General features: G+C 45.8%; 1 protein-coding gene across 4 annotated transcripts in view; it reads left to right on the top strand.

Moving 5' to 3' along the window:
- The first annotated feature begins 15,468 nt into the window (after window positions 1-15,468).
- Window positions 15,469-20,074, top strand: part of MFSD12 (major facilitator superfamily domain containing 12) — a 477,174-nt gene continuing 472,568 nt past the window's right edge. For 2 of the 4 annotated variants that reach the window (XM_068271174.1, XM_068271172.1), the window contains exon 1: window positions 15,469-15,983. In XM_068271174.1, coding sequence (XP_068127275.1) covers window positions 15,719-15,983 — 265 coding nt within the window. In that variant the 5' untranslated portion in view covers window positions 15,469-15,718. The remainder of the gene's footprint in view (window positions 15,984-20,074) is intronic. The other 2 variants (XM_068271175.1, XM_068271173.1) reach the window with 2 other exon arrangements.

Raw genomic sequence — 20,074 nt, 5'->3', positions numbered from 1 at the left:
AGAGTGACAATCCAGTCTTTCCAGGTCTCAGTGGCTGCCAGGACCACCTTCTGAGGTAAAATGGTCTCAGGGGCTGAGGGTTGTGCTGTCTCGGGCTCAAAACACCTGGATAAGGCATCAGTCTTGATGTTCTTACTACCGGGGGTATACGTGATTACAAATCTGAATCTCGAAAAAAATAACAACCACCAGGCCTGTCGGGGGCTAAGTCTCTTAGCGCCCTCAATGTGCTCTAAATTTTTGTGGTCAGTGTAAACTGTAATGGTGTGTTCTGCCCCTTCTAGCCAATATCGCCATTCCTCAAAGGCCAACTTGATGGCTAGAAGTTCCCGGTTGCCTATATCGTAGTTTTTCTCTGCGGGTGAAAACCTACGGGAAAAGTAGGCACAAGGGTGAAGTTTTCCCTGTAAACCAGAACGCTGAGACAGCACAGCCTCTACTCCTACCTCTGAGGCATCAACCTCCACGATAAAGGGAAAGGTGACGTCTACATGTCTCAATATAGGTGCAGAACAGAACAATTTCTTCAGAGTGGAGAAAGCAGCATGGGCCTGTGGGGACCAGTGGTGAGTATCTTCCCCTTTCTTGGTGAGACTGGTGAGAGGCGAGATCACCGTAGAGTACCCCTTTATGAACCTCCTGTAGTAGTTGGCGAACCCCAGGAATCTCTGGAGTGCCTTCAGTCCTACAGGCTGAGGCCACTCCAGGACAGCGGAAACCTTTCCAGGGTCCATAGAGAGGCCAGAGGTCGAGATTATGTACCCCAGAAAGGCGACAGAGGTCACTTCGAAAATGCATTTTTCCAATTTAGCATACAGCATATTCTGTCTCAACTTCCGTAGCACAAACCCAACATGTTTCCTGTGTTCTGAGAGGTTGGATGAAAAAATCAGTATATCGTCTAAGTACACCAAGACGAATTTGCCCAACACCTGTCTGAACACCTCATTAATCAACTCTTGGAAGACGGCCGGGGCGTTACACAACCCGAAGGGCATCACCAGGTACTCGTAATGCCCGTCGGGTGTGTTAAAGGCTATCTTCCATTCATCACCGTCCCTGATACGCACAAGGTTGTATGCACCCCTCAAATCCAGCTTCGAGAAAATCTTAGCGTTGGTGACCTGGGTAAACAAATCATCAATTAAAGGCAAAGGATAACGATTTTTTACTGTAAACTTATTTAAGCCCCGATAATCAATGCATGGACGGAGGCCTCTATCCTTCTTTTTCATGAAAAAGAATCCTGCCCCTGCTGGTGACCGAGAGGGACGAATAAAACCTTTAGCTAAATTTTCACGGATGTATTCTTGCATAGCCAATTTCTCTGGCCCAGATAAATTATAGAGATGACCTCTAGGGGGCATACAACCAGACCTGAGATCGATCGGACAATCAAAAGGACGGTAAGGAGGAAGTTTATCTGCTGCTTTTGGACAAAACACGTCCACAAATTCTAAATACTGGCTTGGCAAACTCAAAGTTACCTTCGCTAAACAATGATGATGACAATGGGTAGACCAGCTCGTTAGCTGACCTGAAGCCCAATTGATCTGAGGAGAGTGAAGTTGTAACCATGGCATGCCAAGAATGATCGTGGAAGTTGTCATCCGCAAAACCAGAAACTGTAGACTCTCTTTGTGTAACACCCCCACCGTAACCCTTAACTCTGGGGTCTGAGACAGAGGGTATTTACTCTGCAGAGAAGAGTCATCCACTGCAGTGACCAGAATCCGTTGATTCAAAGGAGAAATAGGAATCCCTAATTTCTTAGCAAATTCGTAATCCATAAAATTGGCTGCTGAGCCAGAGTCTAGGAAGGCCTCAGTGGCCACTGTTTGATCTTCCCAAGATATAGTACAAGGGAGGAGCAAACGTTTATCGTCTAGAGTTAAAGACTGCGCGCCTAGAGTATTACCCCCGACTACACCTAGGCGGCAGCGTTTCCCGACTTCTTGGGACAGTTCTGCACCCTGTGACCCTCCTCTGCACAGTATAGACAGAGCTGTTCTGTTTTTCTGTGATTCTGCTCCACCCGGGACAATTTTGACCAACCAATCTGCATTGGTTCTGGTGGGGGTGAAACGGGTGGAGGAGAGGCGTAGGAAACATATCTCACATTGTTCCTACTCCGAGTCTGTTTCTGGTAACGTAGACGGCGATCAACCCTGACTGCTAATGAAATGGCCTCATCAATAGACTTCGGCTCAAGATGACCCAGCATCAGATACCGCGTCTAACAACCCTGACAAAAAAACAGTCCAGAAGTGCGAATGACCCCCATCTATCTGAAACTGCCCATTTTCGGAACTAAGCTGCGTAAACTTCAATCGGATCCCTGCCCTGCCGCAAAGTCTTGAGCTTCCGCTCAGCGGTAGAGGCAATGTCTGGATCATCATAAATTATAGCCATAGCTTTAAAAAATTCCTCAACCGAGGCTAGGGCCTCATTCCCTGTCTGGAGACTATATGCCCAGGTCTGGGAATCCCCTGACAGCAGAGTCTTAATGAACGTAATTCTCTGTGCCACTGTTCCCGACTAATTAGGTCTCAACTCAAAGTACGATAACACTCGATTTCTAAAATTCTGAAAGTCAGATCTGTGACCAGAAAACTTTTCGGGCACAGGCATACGTAAGTCTGTACCTGGAGGAGATCGCACTATATTCACAGCCGTCTGTAGGACTTGTGCAGACCCAAACAAAGCGTTGATCTGGGTCTGATGACTGTCCAGCACTTGGATGAAATTTTCCACCGAGGTGGTGAGTGCATCAAGACGGCTGTTAAGTGCGTCCATTTGGTTTTGGTCTGCCGTTCTGTAATGATCGGTGTCAGCACACAGAGAGAATCTGATTATTGGTGATTTGCAGTATCACCAAGAATACAGATATATACCTGATTATTGATGATCTGCAGAATCACCGATAATCCAAGTATAACTAACCTCTGGACACCTATATAGTGTGAGTGTTTGGTGCAACAGTAATGACTTTGAGTAGGACCACCCGTGGAGCAGGTGGTCTTCGGCAGTATGGGCGATACCGCCCTCTGGAAAGTGCAAAAACCTTCCAGCAGCTTGAGACCTCCAAAGGGGTTGAGCTCCAGGCTGAAAGTAGGAAGGACCTATGAGTGAGTGACACCTGAAAGGTGGATGTCACTAGCAGGTTTGGAGACTATCTCTTTAATGGAGAGAGATAGCTCTCAAGGTCGGGCAAGCCAAGTCGGCAACACACGGACAGACAAGGTACAGAGACAGAAGGCTGATTCGGAATCCAAAGGCAGGCAGGGTTGGCAACAGATAATCAGATATGCGTAGGTACCGAATCAGAAAGCAGAGGGATAGTCAGAAATGCAATAGGTCATAACAGATATCAAAACAATGCCTAGTCTTGAGTGTGAGGTCCGTGGTCTCAACACCCTGGAACTAGTCTGGAGTATAATATGATGGTACACAGAATCCCTAGTCTTGGGTGTGAGGTCCGTGGTCTCGACACCCTGGAACTAGTCTGGAGTATAACACAAAGATAACACAGAGTCCCTAATCTTGGGTGTGAGGTCCGTGGTCTCAACACCCTGGAACTAGTCTGAAGTATAACAGAATGATAACACTGAGTCCCTAATCTTGGGTGTGAGGTCCGTGGTCTCAACACCCTGGAACTAGTCTGAAGTATAACACAATAATACACAGAAGTAATCTGGCTCAGTGTGAATTCCCAGGTCCTCCTGGTTCTTCTAACACACTGTAGGATCTGAGTAAGGTCTGAGTGCTTCCACGTAAGTGTTCGCAACGGCAGACAACCTGAGACTGACCAGCAGTAACTATATATAGAGCGGCGCTCTCCGGCGCCACCCATCAGTGATCAACCAATAGCCACTTGCTCTGAGGTCAGCTGACCAACCTGGTCAGCTGATACCTCCTCGGTTGTCATAAAGGTTCTGAACTCTCAGCGCGCGTATTCCTCAATCTGTGTGAACTAACAGACCCAGCCACACCAGACGCACGCTGCTGCGTGCAAACCACAGCGCTGGACGCAGAATCAGCCGCCTTGCTGCCAGTAGACGCGGGGGCTTTTCCGAGTTCTATTACAATAAGTTTTAATGTGCGTGAGTTATCTGACAGTTTTGCATCACTGCCAATTATTTTTCTGCACGTGAAAAATGCATTAAAGTGTGAACTAGCCCATTGATTAAAATTGGTTGCAGTTTTTCTGTGCAGAAAATGCACAGAAAAACTGATGAGTGGTGAGAGGTCCTGAGCTGAGTGAGGGCATGGTGGGCGTTTTTTGGATCGGCAATGGTCAGCTCTCATGCATTACTGATGTATGGGACAGTGCACACCAACTATTGCTAGTATATCTGCAAATGCTAGCGGTTTTTAAAGCGGCTTTTCAGAGCGATTCTAGGCATGTTTAGAGCGATTTTCTAAACATGCCTAGCGTTTTTTGGAGCGTTTTTGTGTAGCGGTTTTTATATTTTGTTACAGTACAGCTGTAACTGAACAGCTACTGTAACAAAAACGCTTGGAAAACTGCTCTGATCTAGTGTTTTTCAGAGTGGTTTTCTACTTTCCTATACTTAAAGGAGCCATCAGGCAAGTTAAAACATAGCTGATTTACTTACCTGGGGCTTCCTCCCGCTCCTTGAAGCTGTCTGTCCCACGCTGACAGCTCAGGTCGCAGCTGCCGGCCCAGGGTCCCCGCACGGTGCACAGGCCAACCTCGAGGTCTTCCTTACTGCGCCTTAGTGAAGCGCCGCTGTCAATCAAGCCCACGTTGTCCGCGGCATACTGCGGAGGCGCACAACTACTGTGCCTGCGCAGTACGCCATGGACAACGTGGACCTGATTGACAGCGGTGCTCACGCAGTAGCGGAGTTTGGCCTCTGCACATGGCGTGGACCCCAGGCTGGCGGCTGCGATCACAGATGTGGCGTGGGATATGTCAGCTGCAAGGGGCTGGAGGAAGCCCCGGGTAAGTAAATCAGCAATGTTTTATTATGCCTTATGACTCCTTTAACATTGAGGCAGAATCGCCAGAGAAATTAGCAAAAATGCTGCAGGACACGAGTTTGCGTTTGGGGAAAAAAGCAAACCGTTGTGGTGTGCACCATCCCATTGCAATACATTAGCCGAACGGTTTTAAGGCCGCAAGTGGTTTTAAAAATGCTCAGAACCGCTCTTGGTGTGCACCAGCCCTATGAGAACTGCTTGCTGCCGATCCAAAACACGCCCACAATGCCCTCACTCTGCTTACTACATTATGACGCAAAGAAGGAACAGATGGGTAGAGGGTGGAGCTGCCACAACAAACCACGGCCCTAGGGAAGGTAGCCCTGCTTTTTGAAGGATTTTTGAGGTGAAAGCCTCATAGTGAAGAACAGGGCCGGCCTTAGGTTTCACAGAGTACTGAGCGAAACCTGATTTTTGTGCCCCCCCTTCATCCTTTTCCCATGTGCATATACACGCACGCACGTATATACACACACACACACACACTGGCCCATATGCAATATCCCTTTTCTCCTGAGATATCTCCTAGAACAGTGGTTCAACCTTTTTGATGTCGTGACACATCACGCCAAATGCTCAGATCTTCGTGACACGTCACGTATGTACAATTGAAAAATGCTATTAATAACCACGAATGGATGGAAAGAGTGCACTATCCTGAATACACTTAAAAATTAAGGCTAGAACCTTTCAGGAATATTAATAAAAACAATCAGTGGGACAGTTAGTTAGCTGCCTCCTCCCCCATTTATAATGATAGCACAGCACTGACAATTTGCACCATGCGTTATAGCCGCAGTGCGCCCCCCCCCCCCCCAAAACAAAATGCCCTCAGACTCAGTATAGGTAGGTAGCCAGATATAGGTGCCCCCAGTATAGGATCTCATATATACCTCAATATAGGTTGCCAAGCATAGGTGCCCCCAGTATAGGAAGTCGGTTGAAGGTCTCCATCCACCCCATAGGTAGCCAAGCGTAGGTGCCTCCAGTATAGGTAGCCAGGAGTAGGTGCCCTCCCTCAGTATAGGTAGCCAGCTCTAGGTGTCCCCAGTATAGGAAGTCAGTTGTTGGAGCCCTCAGTATAGGTAGCCAGCTATAGGTGCCCTCAGTATAGGAAATCAGGTGTAGGTGCCCTCAGTATAGGCAACCAGCTATAGGCAAAACAAGAATTTTTGCAGGATATCTACCACATAATCTGTCCTACCGTCTCACCTATATACAAAACCAGCATCTAACAAATTTATAGGGAGCCAGGTTTATACAAGTAGAACATTTTTATTACTTCACTATTCAAATCTATTAGCCACTATACATGTTAAAATCAGTTAAAACTCATCTAATACAGCCGACATTATTGGATTTCCCCCCGGATATTATAGGTGCACCTATATATTAATTGATTGATACCGGTATTTTAGTTCCTATACTTTTCTTCAGGCCCCTTTAATCACAGGCAATCCATCATGTTGGCTATATTGGGTCACCATAAGCTGTTTCTTCAGCCCTCCCCGTGTGCCACTACAGCACGCCTCTTTCCACAAATGAATACGCTCTCATTACGTACATGCATATAAATGTACAACCCTGCAGCCTTAGCATCAACCAGACACTTCTTCCAGATTTAAGCCATCCGCAATAGCATCCCTTTTCCCCACATTTGTCATTGCCAAAGCTTTGCTTGATTTTAGGCTTGTGGGAAGCGACAGGCCGGCTATGCCGGTACTCACGTAACCTGATTAACAGGGCTGTTCACTGGGGATCCTTCAGGCTTTCCATGCGGACGTCCATCACCTCGTTTGTAATCCTCTACTTCCCTTGAGAATTTCTTATCCTTATTATTTTTAATTCTTTCATTTTCTTTTTCTACAATGCTTTTCAGCTTGGTGTTCAATCAGAGGAGTAGCTAGGGTTTTCAGCACCCAGACCATTTTTGCGCCCCCCTGGGGATGCCAGGGCAATGCAATGTAGGTATTTTGGACAATATAGGTTTAGAATAAAGATTAGGATAATGGGGATAGGGATACAATTAAGGGAAAACATTACGTCTGGAACACTACATGATGCTACTTCCCGTCAGATCGACAGGTCAAATCAATAATTTCTGGTATGTCCGACTTGTTCCCGATCAAGAACAGGATCTTATGAAGTAGTGATCCTACAATCGATCCTGTTCTTGATCAGGTGTAGATTGGACATGATAGAAATTATTGTTCTCAGCTGTTGATCTGACAGGACATTGTGTTCTGTGTACCAGCCTTTAGCTTAGTTAAGGTAGCCATACACCTAGGGATGATGAGCAGATTCAACCAAGAGACAAATCTCTCTCTATTCTAATCTGATAAGAGAGAGATCTGTTGGCTGCCCATACACCGCAGGCCAATTCCTGATCGAATTCATGCTGAAATGTGCCACATCTGCCATAGTGTATAAATGTACATGTATGCATTTATACATTACCTGTCCTGTGTTGCGGTGCCCATTAGTCTTCCAAATCCACCGCTCTTTCATTAGCACTATACACGCCACCAGTGTGGAGCGAGTGTGACTTCACACACGTGCCGCATGCTATGCGCCAGTAGCATTTATGGGGCTAATAGAAGAGTGGTGCATTCGGAAGACGGACAGGCACCACAACACAGGACAGGTAATGTATAAATGCATACATGTACATGCACATTTATACACTTAGGGAACAGCACCGGGGGTTATCAGAAGTAGAAGAGGGAGAGGTTAGAGATACTAATAGATCAGGATATTGGATATTGACAAGACCTTTTGGCCATTTAGGGTAAGTCTAGGAATTAGACAATAAGATTATCGGAAAAATATACAGTAAAGTATCAGTTTAGGGTTAATGATCACATGATTAGGATGATTAATTTGACTATGAAAAGTCAGTGACATGACTATGGACTCTGTAATGTGCTGCCGAAGAGGTCAGTGCTATATAAATACATAATAATAATAATAATAATATGGTTTGGACATTAGACTAGGACTATGGTAAGAATAGAGTGTGAGCTCCTCTGAGGGCAGTCAGTGACATGACTATGTACTCTGTAAAGAGCTGCAGAAGATGTCAGTGCTATATAAATACATAATAATAATATGGTTTGGACATTAGACTATGACTATGGTAGGATTAGATTGTGAGCTCCTCTGAGGACAGTCAGTGACATGACTATGTACTCTGTAATGTGCTGCAGAAGAGGTCAGTGCTATATAAATACATAATAATAATATGGTAGGACATTACACTATGAATATGTCAGGATTAGCTTGTGAGCTCCTCTGAGGACAGTCAGTGACATGACTATGTACTCTGTAACATGCTATGGAGGACATCAGCATAGTATAAATACTTTATAATAATTAGGGTGACACATTAATGGGCTGCTGCAGGAAGAGAAAAAGTGCTGGTGCTCCAAGATAGAAACATTATCCTGTAAACAGCTGGGTGAACCACTGTGCTCAGAAGACCAACATGCAATAACAAAGGAACCAACTTAAAGGGGTTCTCTGGGGGGAGTTTAGAAATAAAATCTGACATTTACCTGGGGCTTCTATCAGCCTCCTGTAGATGTCATGTCCTGCGTCGTCGTCCTCTGATCCGCCGTTCCCCGCCGCCGGCAACGGGCAATAAGACGAATAATGCGCGCTCCCGCTCGCGTCATCGGGAGCTTACTGCGCAGGCACAGTACAAAGTCTTCTTGTACTGCGCTTGCGCAGTAAGCTTCCGATGACGCGTGCGGGTGCAAGCACGCGTACAGCCGCAGTGTGATGAGATGCCACATTAGACTGGGACCGGCGGCGGGGAACGTCGGGTCGTAGGAGGACGGCGTGGGACATTACAGCTACAGGGGGGCCGGTAGAAGCCCGAGATAAGTGTCTGTTTTTATTTTCAACACCCCCCAGAGTATCCCTTTAAGGTGTCCATACATCAGAAGATGTATGGGCAGATCGACCAAGAGACAGATTTCTCTCTGATCGAATCTGCTGCCTGCCCATACACCGCAGGCAAATTCCTGATAGATTTCAGCATAAATCTCTCGGGAGTCAGCCTTGGTGTGACACCGCAGCCACCATCTCACTGCCTCCACGCTGTCCCTCTAATGTAAATTGCCCTCCCAGTGCCCGGTGCAGTATATTTTACTTGTCCGTCACTGGCTTTGGCTACATACATGCGCCCCATGTGATTGCCGACGTATACTTGAGCACGTGTGTGGCGTCGCCCACGTAATGCCTGGCAACAACCAGGTGGGGTGCATGTATGTAGACAGAGCCCAAAGCCAGTGACAGACAAGTAAAGTATACTGCACCAGGGGGAACATTTTACATTAGGGAGGACAACGCGTTCCGTCGCGTTCGTCCCGATATTGTATTCCGTTACCGCCATGTACCTGATCAAGCAAGTTTACATGTAACCGATTTCCTGAAACCCGAAATAGGTTGCATTGTCAAGCATGCTCTTGGCAGCACCAATTTTCATCAGATGAGATTATAATGATCTAATTGGATGGTCGATTTGCCACAAAGTCGCCTGATGTATGGTCACCTTTACATGAACCCAGGTGAATAGTTTTTAGAGTCTGTATGGGAATGAAAAGGGAGATGACTGGGGGAGGAGAAGAGCTGCCTGATAAGAGAGGGCTGCATGAATACACGATCACTGATAGAAGCCAGCCAGCTGCAGTGTAAACCTATATTCAATTGTATGGGCAGCAAGTCATCTGCAGCACTGCATATAATGTAACAGGGATGCAGCAGACATTTGCACAATATTAAGTTTAAGTAAGAAAGCATACTCCATTATCATTGAAAACCTACACATTGCTCTGCAATCATTCAACAATGAGTGACTCCCCCTCCCCTGGTCACTAGCTCTCCACAGTAGCTCAGGACCAGGCAGCTAAAGTAAACAAAATGCCAGCAAACTTTTTACACACTAGTTCTCTACCTCCTCGATTCTATGACAGCAGCATCTCCTCCACACTCATTAGCTAGAAGACACAAGCCAGCATCTCCTCTCTTCCTGCTCGGCTTGAATTACCCGGTCTGTTTGGCTCAGCCCCGACCCTCGCTCAGTGTCACAGTGGAGAGAAGAGGAGGGGCGCCCTTCTCTGTATGCACACAGGCAGGAGAGACAGGAGAACAGCGCGAGAATACTGAGAAACAGCTGTTCTGCTGCCCGTGTGTGCTCTCCTGCCGCTCACCAGTCACTCTACACTGCCAAAAGCCCCCCAGATGCTGTGGGGGGGGGGGGGGGACAGATGTACCCCCCTGACCCCCCCTCCCTACGCCCCTGTTTTCAATTCCTCAAAATTTCGATCATGTTGATATTCATTCAATTTCTGCATACTTATTTCAAGCTCTTTTTCTACATCTTTAAATTGAATCCTTTCCTCTTTAACAAATATTTTCATTATTCGAACACCATGCAATTTGCATTCTGTTTCCCACTCAGGGAGCATGCGAAGAGTTTGCAGGTGTTCGGCTGGAGCAACCCTCTCACGAATACCTCTTGGTATAATTTGTTTATCTATATATCTATCCATGCCAATAATTTCCCATTTCTTTCTAACAAATTTTAAGGAAATCTTCTGATGCTGTCTAAAAAGTCTAACCAGGGATAATTTATCTTCGCTAGCAACCTCTATCTGCAATTCGTCAAAGGTCTGTGATTCCTCCTCATCTAGCTCAAATACTGGTACATATGCCATATTGCTATTTTAAAAAAATTAGTTTTTGGGATATCACCGCAATCAATGGATATATGCAAAACAAGAATTTTTGCAGGATATCTACCACATAATCTGTCCTACCGTCTCACCTATATACAAAACCAGCATCTAACAAATTTATAGGGAGCCAGGTTTATACAAGTAGAACATTTTTATTACTTCACTATTCAAATCTATTAGCCACTACACATGTTAAAATCAGTTAAAACTCATCTAATACAGCCGACATTATTGGATTTCCACTCGGATATTATAGGTGCACCTATATATTAATTGATTGATACCGGTATTTTAGTTCCTATACTTTTCTTCAGGCCTCTTTAATCACAGGCAATCCATCATGTTGGCTATATTGGGTCACCATTAGCAAATAGACCCCTAAGAGTCAGAATACAGGAACACGGCAATAATATTAAGGCTAAATATGAAAAAAGCCCGGTAGCTATGCATTTTAAGGAAGTTCATAACTCTGATCCAAAATATCTGAGTGCTATGGGTATATATAAATTAAATATTAGCCCTAGAAGGGGTGACTTTGACGAGCAGCTTCTGAAGAAAGAATCTATGTGGATATATAAATGCAATTCAATGCAACCCTATGGTCTAAATAGTGACATGAACCTTAAAGAGAATCTGTATTGTTAAAATCACACAAAATTAAACATGCCAGTGCGTTAGGGGACATCTCCTATTGTCAAATATCTGATCGATATCTGCTTAAAATGATTACCAACTCAGTAAAGGACCAGCCTTTAAAGCGTCATAACCAAAATTAGACAGAAGTGGGTGCGTGCTCACTATAAACAGAATATTTATAGGTTAACAGTTTTACCTCTGAAAGAAATACGCAACACTCAGCTGTTGAATTTTATAAAATTATCTTGTTAAGAAAAATTGATAAAGCATTTATATACAGGAATATACATCTCTCCAGTTGTTGTCAATTCTTCCAAAAAATACATTTTCATCCAAAAAATACATTTTCAAAGTTCCTTTAGTTAAAAGAGTCCATTTCAATATAGCAAATATTCTGCGGTAGCTTTTATCCTTCATCGATTATTATTGTCTCGAGATTGAACAGTGTATGTTACACACAATATAGCTTTATCCTTAAAAATGATTATATGAAGTTCTATTCTTATATAAAGAACTTAAAGTAGATATATCTTAATCCATCAAAGCTTGTTAATTGCTTCTAAGCTTGCAATTGCGTTTAAATAGTAAAACTTATAGCATAGAAAAAAGTTATCCAAAACTCAAAAAACTGCTGAAGTTTAAAAAGACAAGTCTTAACTTTTGCATAGACTAATTGTCAAAGAATTCACCAAGAATAATTGCATATTACCTCTCTGATGTATCTTTCAGAATCACGTCTGTGAGAAGGATAAACGTTGGCCTAGGATGTTTCAATCAGCTAGGGCATCAGGCAATGAATAAATATACAGCCTGAAAACTCTCTTTTTATAGAGAATTTCTCCCAAGAAATGATAAGGGAATTTCCAAACTATGACTTAATTGTTTATAACATCTCTATAAATACAGGTATGATTTCATTTTTATTTTTAGATCGAGTTCTATAGAGGCCCCTTGTGGTTATAAGTGTTAGTAGCAGGCACAAGGGATGCCCCCTATGGTTATAAGAGGTAGTAGCAGGCACAAGAGATGCCCCCTGTGGTAATGGCCTACACAAGGCTTATGGCCTAACTGTTTAATACAATCTGAAATAAAGTGTATATTATTGATCAGCTTATTAAATATGCGTGAACACTATGTGATTAACATCTTGCGTATAAAATAGGCTTAGCTTAAGCAGTGTATATCTTGACCTTAGACGGTTAAATTTACTAACACAACAATACTACATAACGTGAACATTTCTTCAATACTATCTCACTTTTAACCTTGTAGGAATAAACAGCTCACTTCCAATAATAACATTGTAGCTTACACTATCTTATTCTGATTTCTGCTCATATTCACGAATCTTGAAATTCACTCAATTTATCTGCAAACCATTTAACATTTTGTACACAATTTGGGCAAGAGGGATGATCAGTTCTCTGCATTAATATGAGATTCTGACACTATTACCCTCTGTCACAATTTCGCCGCTCCCCGCCGCATTAAAAGTGGTTAAAAACAGTTTTGAAAAGTTTGTTTATAAACAAACAAAATGGCCACCAAAACAGGAAGTAGGTTGATGTACAGTATGTCCACACATAGAAAATACATCCATACACAAGCAGGCTGTATACAGCCTTCCTTTTGTATCTCAAGAGATCATTTGTGTGTTTCTTTCCCCCTTCTGCTCTCATGCACTGAAGTTTCAGGCTGCTCTTTTCTTCCTGCAAACAGCTTTGCACTTGTCTGTAATTCCTCACTATGTGAAAGCCCAGCCAGCTCAGAGGACGATTTATCCAGCTTGTAAAAGATAAGAGAGAAGAGAGAAGCTGCTCTAATCTAAATAACACACAGGCAGTGTGCATAGAGGGGCCTGGAAGGGGGAGTTTATAGCAGAACCACAACACTGAAGAACTTGGCAGCCTTCCAGACACAGGCCTGACAAGTCTGACAAGAGAGAGATAAGTTGATTTATTACAAAGACTGTGATAGTAGAAAGTGCTGCAGTAAGCCAGAACACATTAGAATAGCTTTTGGAACTTGTACGATGATAAAAAACAGGATGCAATTTTTGTTACGGAGTCTCTTTAAAGTATTTTTGTGAACTTTATCTGCACTTCAAAAAAAGGTCCACAAGATGGCTCTCAACAGCTCTTGGTCACGTTACGTTATGCGTACAACATTACGTATGTACGCCTGCCTCCATATACCAGGCGTACTTGCGTCATCACGTCTGAAGAAGCCAATTGGGCGAAACGCGTCACGTGAGGGCGTGTCATCATGCTGGTCCCCCCCGTGCCTCCGCTCTCTTCTTTGTCTAGCCTGTGCACCTGGACGCTGCAGAAACGCGGACCCTGTGCCGTTACGTCCGCATGGAAAGCCTGAAGGATCCCCAGTGAACAGCCCTGTTGATCAGGTTACGTGAGTACCGGCATAGCCGGCCTGTCGCTTCCCACAAGCCTAAAATCAAGCAAAGCTTTGGCAATGACATATGTGGGGAAAAGGGATGCTATTGCGGATGGCTTAAATCTGGAAGAAGTGTCTGGTTGATGCTAAGGCTGCAGGGTTGTACATTTATATGCATGTACGTAATGAGAGCGTATTCATTTGTGGAAAGAGGCGTGCTGTAGTGGCATACGGGGAGGGCTGAAGAAACAGCTTATGGTGACCCAATATAGCCAACATGATGGATTGCCTGTAATTAAAGGGGCCTGAAGAAAAGTATAGGAACTAAAATACCGGTATCAATCAATTAATATATAGGTGCACCTATAATATCCGGGTGGAAATCCAATAATGTCGGCTGTATTAGATGAGTTTTAACTGATTTTAACATGTGTAGTGGCCAATAGATTTGAATAGTGAAGTAATAAAAATTTTCTACTTGTATAAACCTGGCTCCCTATAAATTTGTTAGAAACCAGCTATAGGCGCCCCCTTGGAAGCCGGCGCCCTGAGTGACCGCTCCGGTCGCTCATATCAAAGGCCGGCTATGGGGAAGAAGGTACAGGGAGAGAGATGGCACTGAATCCGGCCTGCATTGGCCCACAGGCCGTAGTTTGCGCACCACTGATTTAGACCCTACTGACCAGAAAGATCAGCAGGACTGTCAAGCAACTGGTATTGTATAAAATGAAATACTTATGGCAGCTTCCATATGTCTCATACCTGGGTTCCTTTTAAATATCCTGTTACTTAGTAGTACCTTGTTATGTAACCTTGATTTTTCTCAATAAACACTTTTTTGTTTAAAGGAAACCAGAGACAAACTCCTATAAAAGATTTATACATACCTGGGTCTTTCTCCAGCCCCATCTGCAGGAATCGCTCCAAAGTGACGCCACCTTCTTGTCTCTCTTCGGTACCGAGTCCCTTAACTTCGGCAGTTGTGGCCAGTCTGACGCAAGCGCTGTGCGTTCTCTCCGGCAGAGAATAGTACTGGAAAGCGCACTGCGCATAGTCAGACTGACCATGACTGGCCAAAGTTACGGGACCCAGTACCAGAGCTGGAGAAGACTGAGGAGGGCAGCATGGGAGCGATCCATGCAGATGGGGCTGGACGAAGCCCCATGTATGTATAAATAGTTTATAATAGTTCCCCAACCCTGTCCTCGAGGACCACCAACAGTACGTTTTGCAGAAAACCACAAACATTCACAGGTGAGGCAATTAGCATCTCAGCAGAGCTGATTAATTACCTCTCTGGATTTCTACAAAACATGTACTGTTGGTGGGCCTTGAGGACAGGGTTGGGGAACACTGGTTATATGATTTTGTCTCTTGTACATTTTAACGAAAAGAAAAAATATCCTGTCATTTTAAATCAGATTCAAATAATTCAGTTTGTAAAAAGATAAAGTATTATTTTGTCAACAGTTGACAACAAGTATGTACGGTTTAGAGTACTAGAACCATTGATAACTGCAACTATAACCACAGTAACTAGTACTACGTATACTCCCATTAGTGCCTTTATTTGGGAGGACACGGCATTCGAGGAGTTAAGAAATTCAGTCACAAGTTTAGATGGGCTGGACTCGGCACTCTCCGTCCCGCCCAACTTGCTTTCTGTTTGCTGAACCTTTTGCCAATCCTCGGCTAGGCAGCACCAGACTGGTCAAGGATAAGAATACAGGAAGAGAGTGTAGTGTGCAGCTGTGCGCTGCATTTTGGTAGTTAGTGCTAGGAAGGAACTAGGAAGATGATTCGTTAATCACATGGCACTTCCTGGTTCCCTGTTCTGTTTTGTAAGAGTACTGTCTCTTCAGTATTCGTTTTCAGATGCAGGTTACGGATGCTAGAGTACTGTATGATGATTGTCAGCAGTGGTGGTGAGGTGTAAGATCGTAATGGCAGACCCGGCTTCCCTGCTGATTTCCCAGAAACTAAGCTATGCTACAGGACATTTTTTAAACGACTTATGCGCCTCAATGTGGTTCACTTATTTTCTGCTCTATTTTCACTCTGTCTTGGGATTTAACTCATTTTATGCCGGGGTGCTACTGTTTGTGGGCCAAGTTGCTGATGGCTTATGTACCCCTCTTGTTGGGTATGAATCAGATCAACACGCTGGCAGGTTGTCTTATGGGAGAAGGAAATCCTGGCATTTAATCGGTAAGTCAGAGTGACGTGAGATGGTATGTAAAATTTGCATGGTACAAGTTTGTTTTCAGTGGTACTGTATAGATAAATATGATCTGTAAAATGTTATCTCATAATATTTCTGATATAAAATATTTAGTATGTGTTATATAATAGTTCATGTAACCTTAGGCAGCATGTAATTAGTTAACGATTGTAAAGCCTCATATGCACCTACGAGGCATGTCGCTCAGTGGAGGTTGTGGTCCAATCTTTCAGGAAACATTGCAGCACTGAGAATGAACAGACGGGTTGCTAGCCCGTCTGTACACATTGCATTTGATTTGCATACAATATGTATAAAGCGTGAACTTGTTGAGCAGTTTTTAAATGCATTTAAAAAAGCACACCAATGCGGTTTTGTGCGGCCTTTAGGGCCCGTTTCCACTGGCGATTAGGATGCGAGGCGATCGCCGCATCGCCTCGCATCCCTCTGCAGGTACTTTAGGTTGTCTTCCGGACAACTGGATGCAGCGTTTTGCGGCTTTCCGTCAGCAGCTATGGGAATCGGATGTGTGCTACAGAAAACTGCAACATGCTATCCATAATTTCCCCTGTGTCGCATTGCGGCGGATCACATAGGTAGGATCACACTGGCTGCCAGTTACACAAAGGATGCAATTTAAAATTCTTACTCTCGCCTATAAAGCTCTCCAACATAGCTCCTTCCTATCTGAATAAACTTATTTCCAGATCCCATCCTATACGAAGTCTCCGCTCTGCTAACTATATCCTTCTGTCCTCTTCCCTGATCATTTCTTCCCACTCCCACTTGCAAGATTTCTCTCAATCCTCTTCCCCTCCTCTGGAACACTCTCCCTCAATATATCCGCCACTCACCCACACTTACTATTTTTAGGCGCAATCTGAAAACTCACCTCTTCAGGCAAGCATACTCTCTTACCTAGGACCCTGCCCACTAACCACCACTGTTTTATGATTTAGTGGTGTAAATAAAGACCCCTTTTTTACCTCACTCCATTACTATATCAATTTATGTCCAGCACACTCTCTATTGTTATAATACACGTCAGATAAAAGTCTTTGGAAAATGAAACATCACAGACCAATTTTACCCCCTTCCATGTAATATGAGAGCCATACCTACACATTTATTTATTGTATTTATAAAGCGCCAACATATTATGCAGCGCTGAACATTAATTTAGGTTACAGACAATATTTAGGGGTGACATACAGCAATATGACAATACAGGAATACAAGAAAACCAGATCACACAGCACAGTATGAGTACCAGGTAATGCTTAGTCAGTCACTGGATGGAGCATGGAGATTAGGCAAGTTAGGTTCACTCAGATGCATAGCATGGGTTCACAGTAATGGAGGTGCATGATCAGGTAGGACACAAAAGGAGGACCCTGCCCATAGGCTTACAATCTAGAGGGAGAGGTAAGGACACGAACGGTAGGGGACCAGAGTTCAGCTGTAGGTTTAGAGCACTTGTGAGGGGTAGTAGGCCAGAGTGAAAAGGTGAGTTTTGAGGGCTTTCTTGAAGATGTTGAAGGAGGGGGCTGCCCTAATGGGTGGAGGTAGGGAGTTCCATAGTGTTGGAGCAGCTCTTGAGAAGTCCTGGAGGCGTGCATGGGACTGGGTGATGCGGGGGGGGGGGGGGGGCGGTTAGGCGAAGTTCATTGGAAGAGCGGAGTGAGCGGCTATGTGTGTACCTCTGAGTAAGATCGGAAATGTAGGTTGGACAGGTTTTGTGGACAGATTTGTAGGTCAGACACAGTATCTTGAATCTGATTCTGGACTGGATAGGAAGCCAGTGGAGGGATTCTAGGAGGGGATCGGCCGTGGTGGGAACAGTGGATAATTCTGGCTGCCGCATTCATGATGGACTGCAGTGGGGCTGTTCGGGTCATAGGGAGACCAGACAGCAGGGCATTGCAGTAGTCAAGGCGGGAAATTATGAGGGCATGGATGAGGAGTTTGGTGGTGGCAGAGGTCAGGAAAGGGCGAATCTTACAGATGTTACAAAGGTGGAAGTTGCAGGACTTTGTGGGGTTTTGGATGTGGGGAGTGAAGGAGAGTGCGGAGTCCAGGGTAACACCCAGACAGCGGGCTTGAGAGGTAGGACGAATGGAAGTGTGATTAACCACCCTGGTGGTATTGACGAGCTCAGCTCGTCCAGGAAAAACTTGCTGAAAGCGGTATTGACGAGCTGAGCTCGTCAATACTGCCAGGGAGATTTCTTGTTTCTCTGCCCCGCCGGCTGCACTTTTCCCTCATCAGAGGGATTCCCCAGGATGGCTGGATGCCTGTCAGCACGCTGTGGGTAGCGATCTGTGCTACCCACAGCGTGCAGAACTAGCATCCAGCCACCCTGGGGAATCCCTGTGCAGCCATCGGAGCAGAGAATGTGCTCAGCAGCGTGCGGGATTCCCCTTCTGTGCTGCGGGTGGCTGGTGTGGGGATCCCCTCTGTGGGGGGGGACGTGGTGGTGTCCCCTTCTGTGCTGGCTGGAAGTGGCCGGCGGGGATCCTCTCTGTGGGGAGGGGGGGGGCATCCCCGTACTGTGCGTGCGGGTGACCCTGTAGTGTGTGTGTGGGGGGGTGGTCTTGGCCGGTCGGGGACACCCCCTTCTGTGCGGGGGGGGGGGAGGTGGGTGTCCCCTTCCTCCCTCTGTCCCCCGTGCCCCCCTCACCCCCGATCCTGTGTCCCCCCCCCCCCCGAACCCGTGTGTCTCCCCCCCTGTCAGTCAGAAGCCCTGCTTTACTCACCTGAGGGCTTTCTCCTGCGCTGGCCGCGATGGACACCCTCCTCCTCCATCGCCGAAGTCCCTTTCTCTGTAATTACAGTACGCGGCTTGGTGACGTCACCAAGCCGCGTACAGTAATTACAGAGAACACGAGACTTCGCGATGGAGGAGGAAGTGCGCCGCTTCCGCCGCAGGAGCAAGCCCTCAGGTGAGTAGATCAGGGCTTCTGACAGGGGGAAGACACGGGATTGGGGGGGGGGGGCACGGGGGATCGGAAGGGATGGGGGGAAGAGGGAGAGGCCACCCACAGCCCTCATAGATGGGGACACCCACCTCCCCCCCCCCCCCCCCCCCCCCCCCCACCACCACAGAAGGGGATGTCCCCGACCGACCATGACTAGCCCCCATAGAAGGGGATACCCCCCCCACACGCACACAGAAGGGCCACCCAGCCACCTGCACGCACAGTATGGGGATTTCCCCCCCCCCCCCCCCCCCCACACACACACACAGAGTGGATCCCCACCAGCCACTACCAGCCAGCACAGAAGGGGAGCCCCCCCCCACAGAAGGGACACCCGGCCAGAGTCAGGGGGCGGGGGGGGGGGGGGGGCCAGAGGCACCCGCAAACCTGGCTCCCTATACATATGACTCCCTATACCTGGCAAACATCTTGCTCCCTATATACCTGGCTAAACTATTCCTGGCTAATACATCTGGCTAACTACACCTGGCTGCACATCTGGCTAACTACACCTGGCTGCACATCTGGCTAACTACACCTGGCTGCACATCTGGCTAACTATACCTGGCTATACATCTGGGTCTTATACTCACCATTGGCATGCTGATCCCTCGTCGCGTACCTCTGATAGCTTCCCCAGTGCTTTCTTCCATGTCCCTTGGCGGATTTTGCTTCTCCCTTGGAGATCACATGTCCCCCGTCGATCGGCGTTGATGGAACCAGTGTCACACAGCATCATCAAAATCTCGCAGCAAACACTTATTTTTAATTTAATTCAATACAATAACCTGTATTGAATTCAATATAAAAAAAAAAAAAGATTGCAAAAAAAAAATTGGTTGAAAATTATGGGAAATTATTTGAACCACTTTTTGCACGGAAATCCTGGGGAAATAGAACGCCAGGGTGGCTAACAGTGACATGCACATCTGGGAGGTTCGTGGATGGCCGGGGTGGGAAGATCATAAATTCCGTTATGTCTAGATTTAGTTTCAGGAACCTAGCGGACATCCAGGAGGAGATGGCTGATAGGCAGGAGGAGACCTTGTCCATGGTAGTGGTGGATATGTCAGGGGTGTGGAGGTAGATCTGGGTGTCAT

This window comes from Hyperolius riggenbachi, chromosome 1, assembly GCF_040937935.1.
Source record: "Hyperolius riggenbachi isolate aHypRig1 chromosome 1, aHypRig1.pri, whole genome shotgun sequence".
NCBI classification, from domain to species: Eukaryota; Metazoa; Chordata; class Amphibia; order Anura; family Hyperoliidae; genus Hyperolius; species Hyperolius riggenbachi.
The sequence above is the reverse complement of the archived record's forward strand: the minus strand, read 5'-3'. Positions and strand labels throughout refer to the sequence as shown.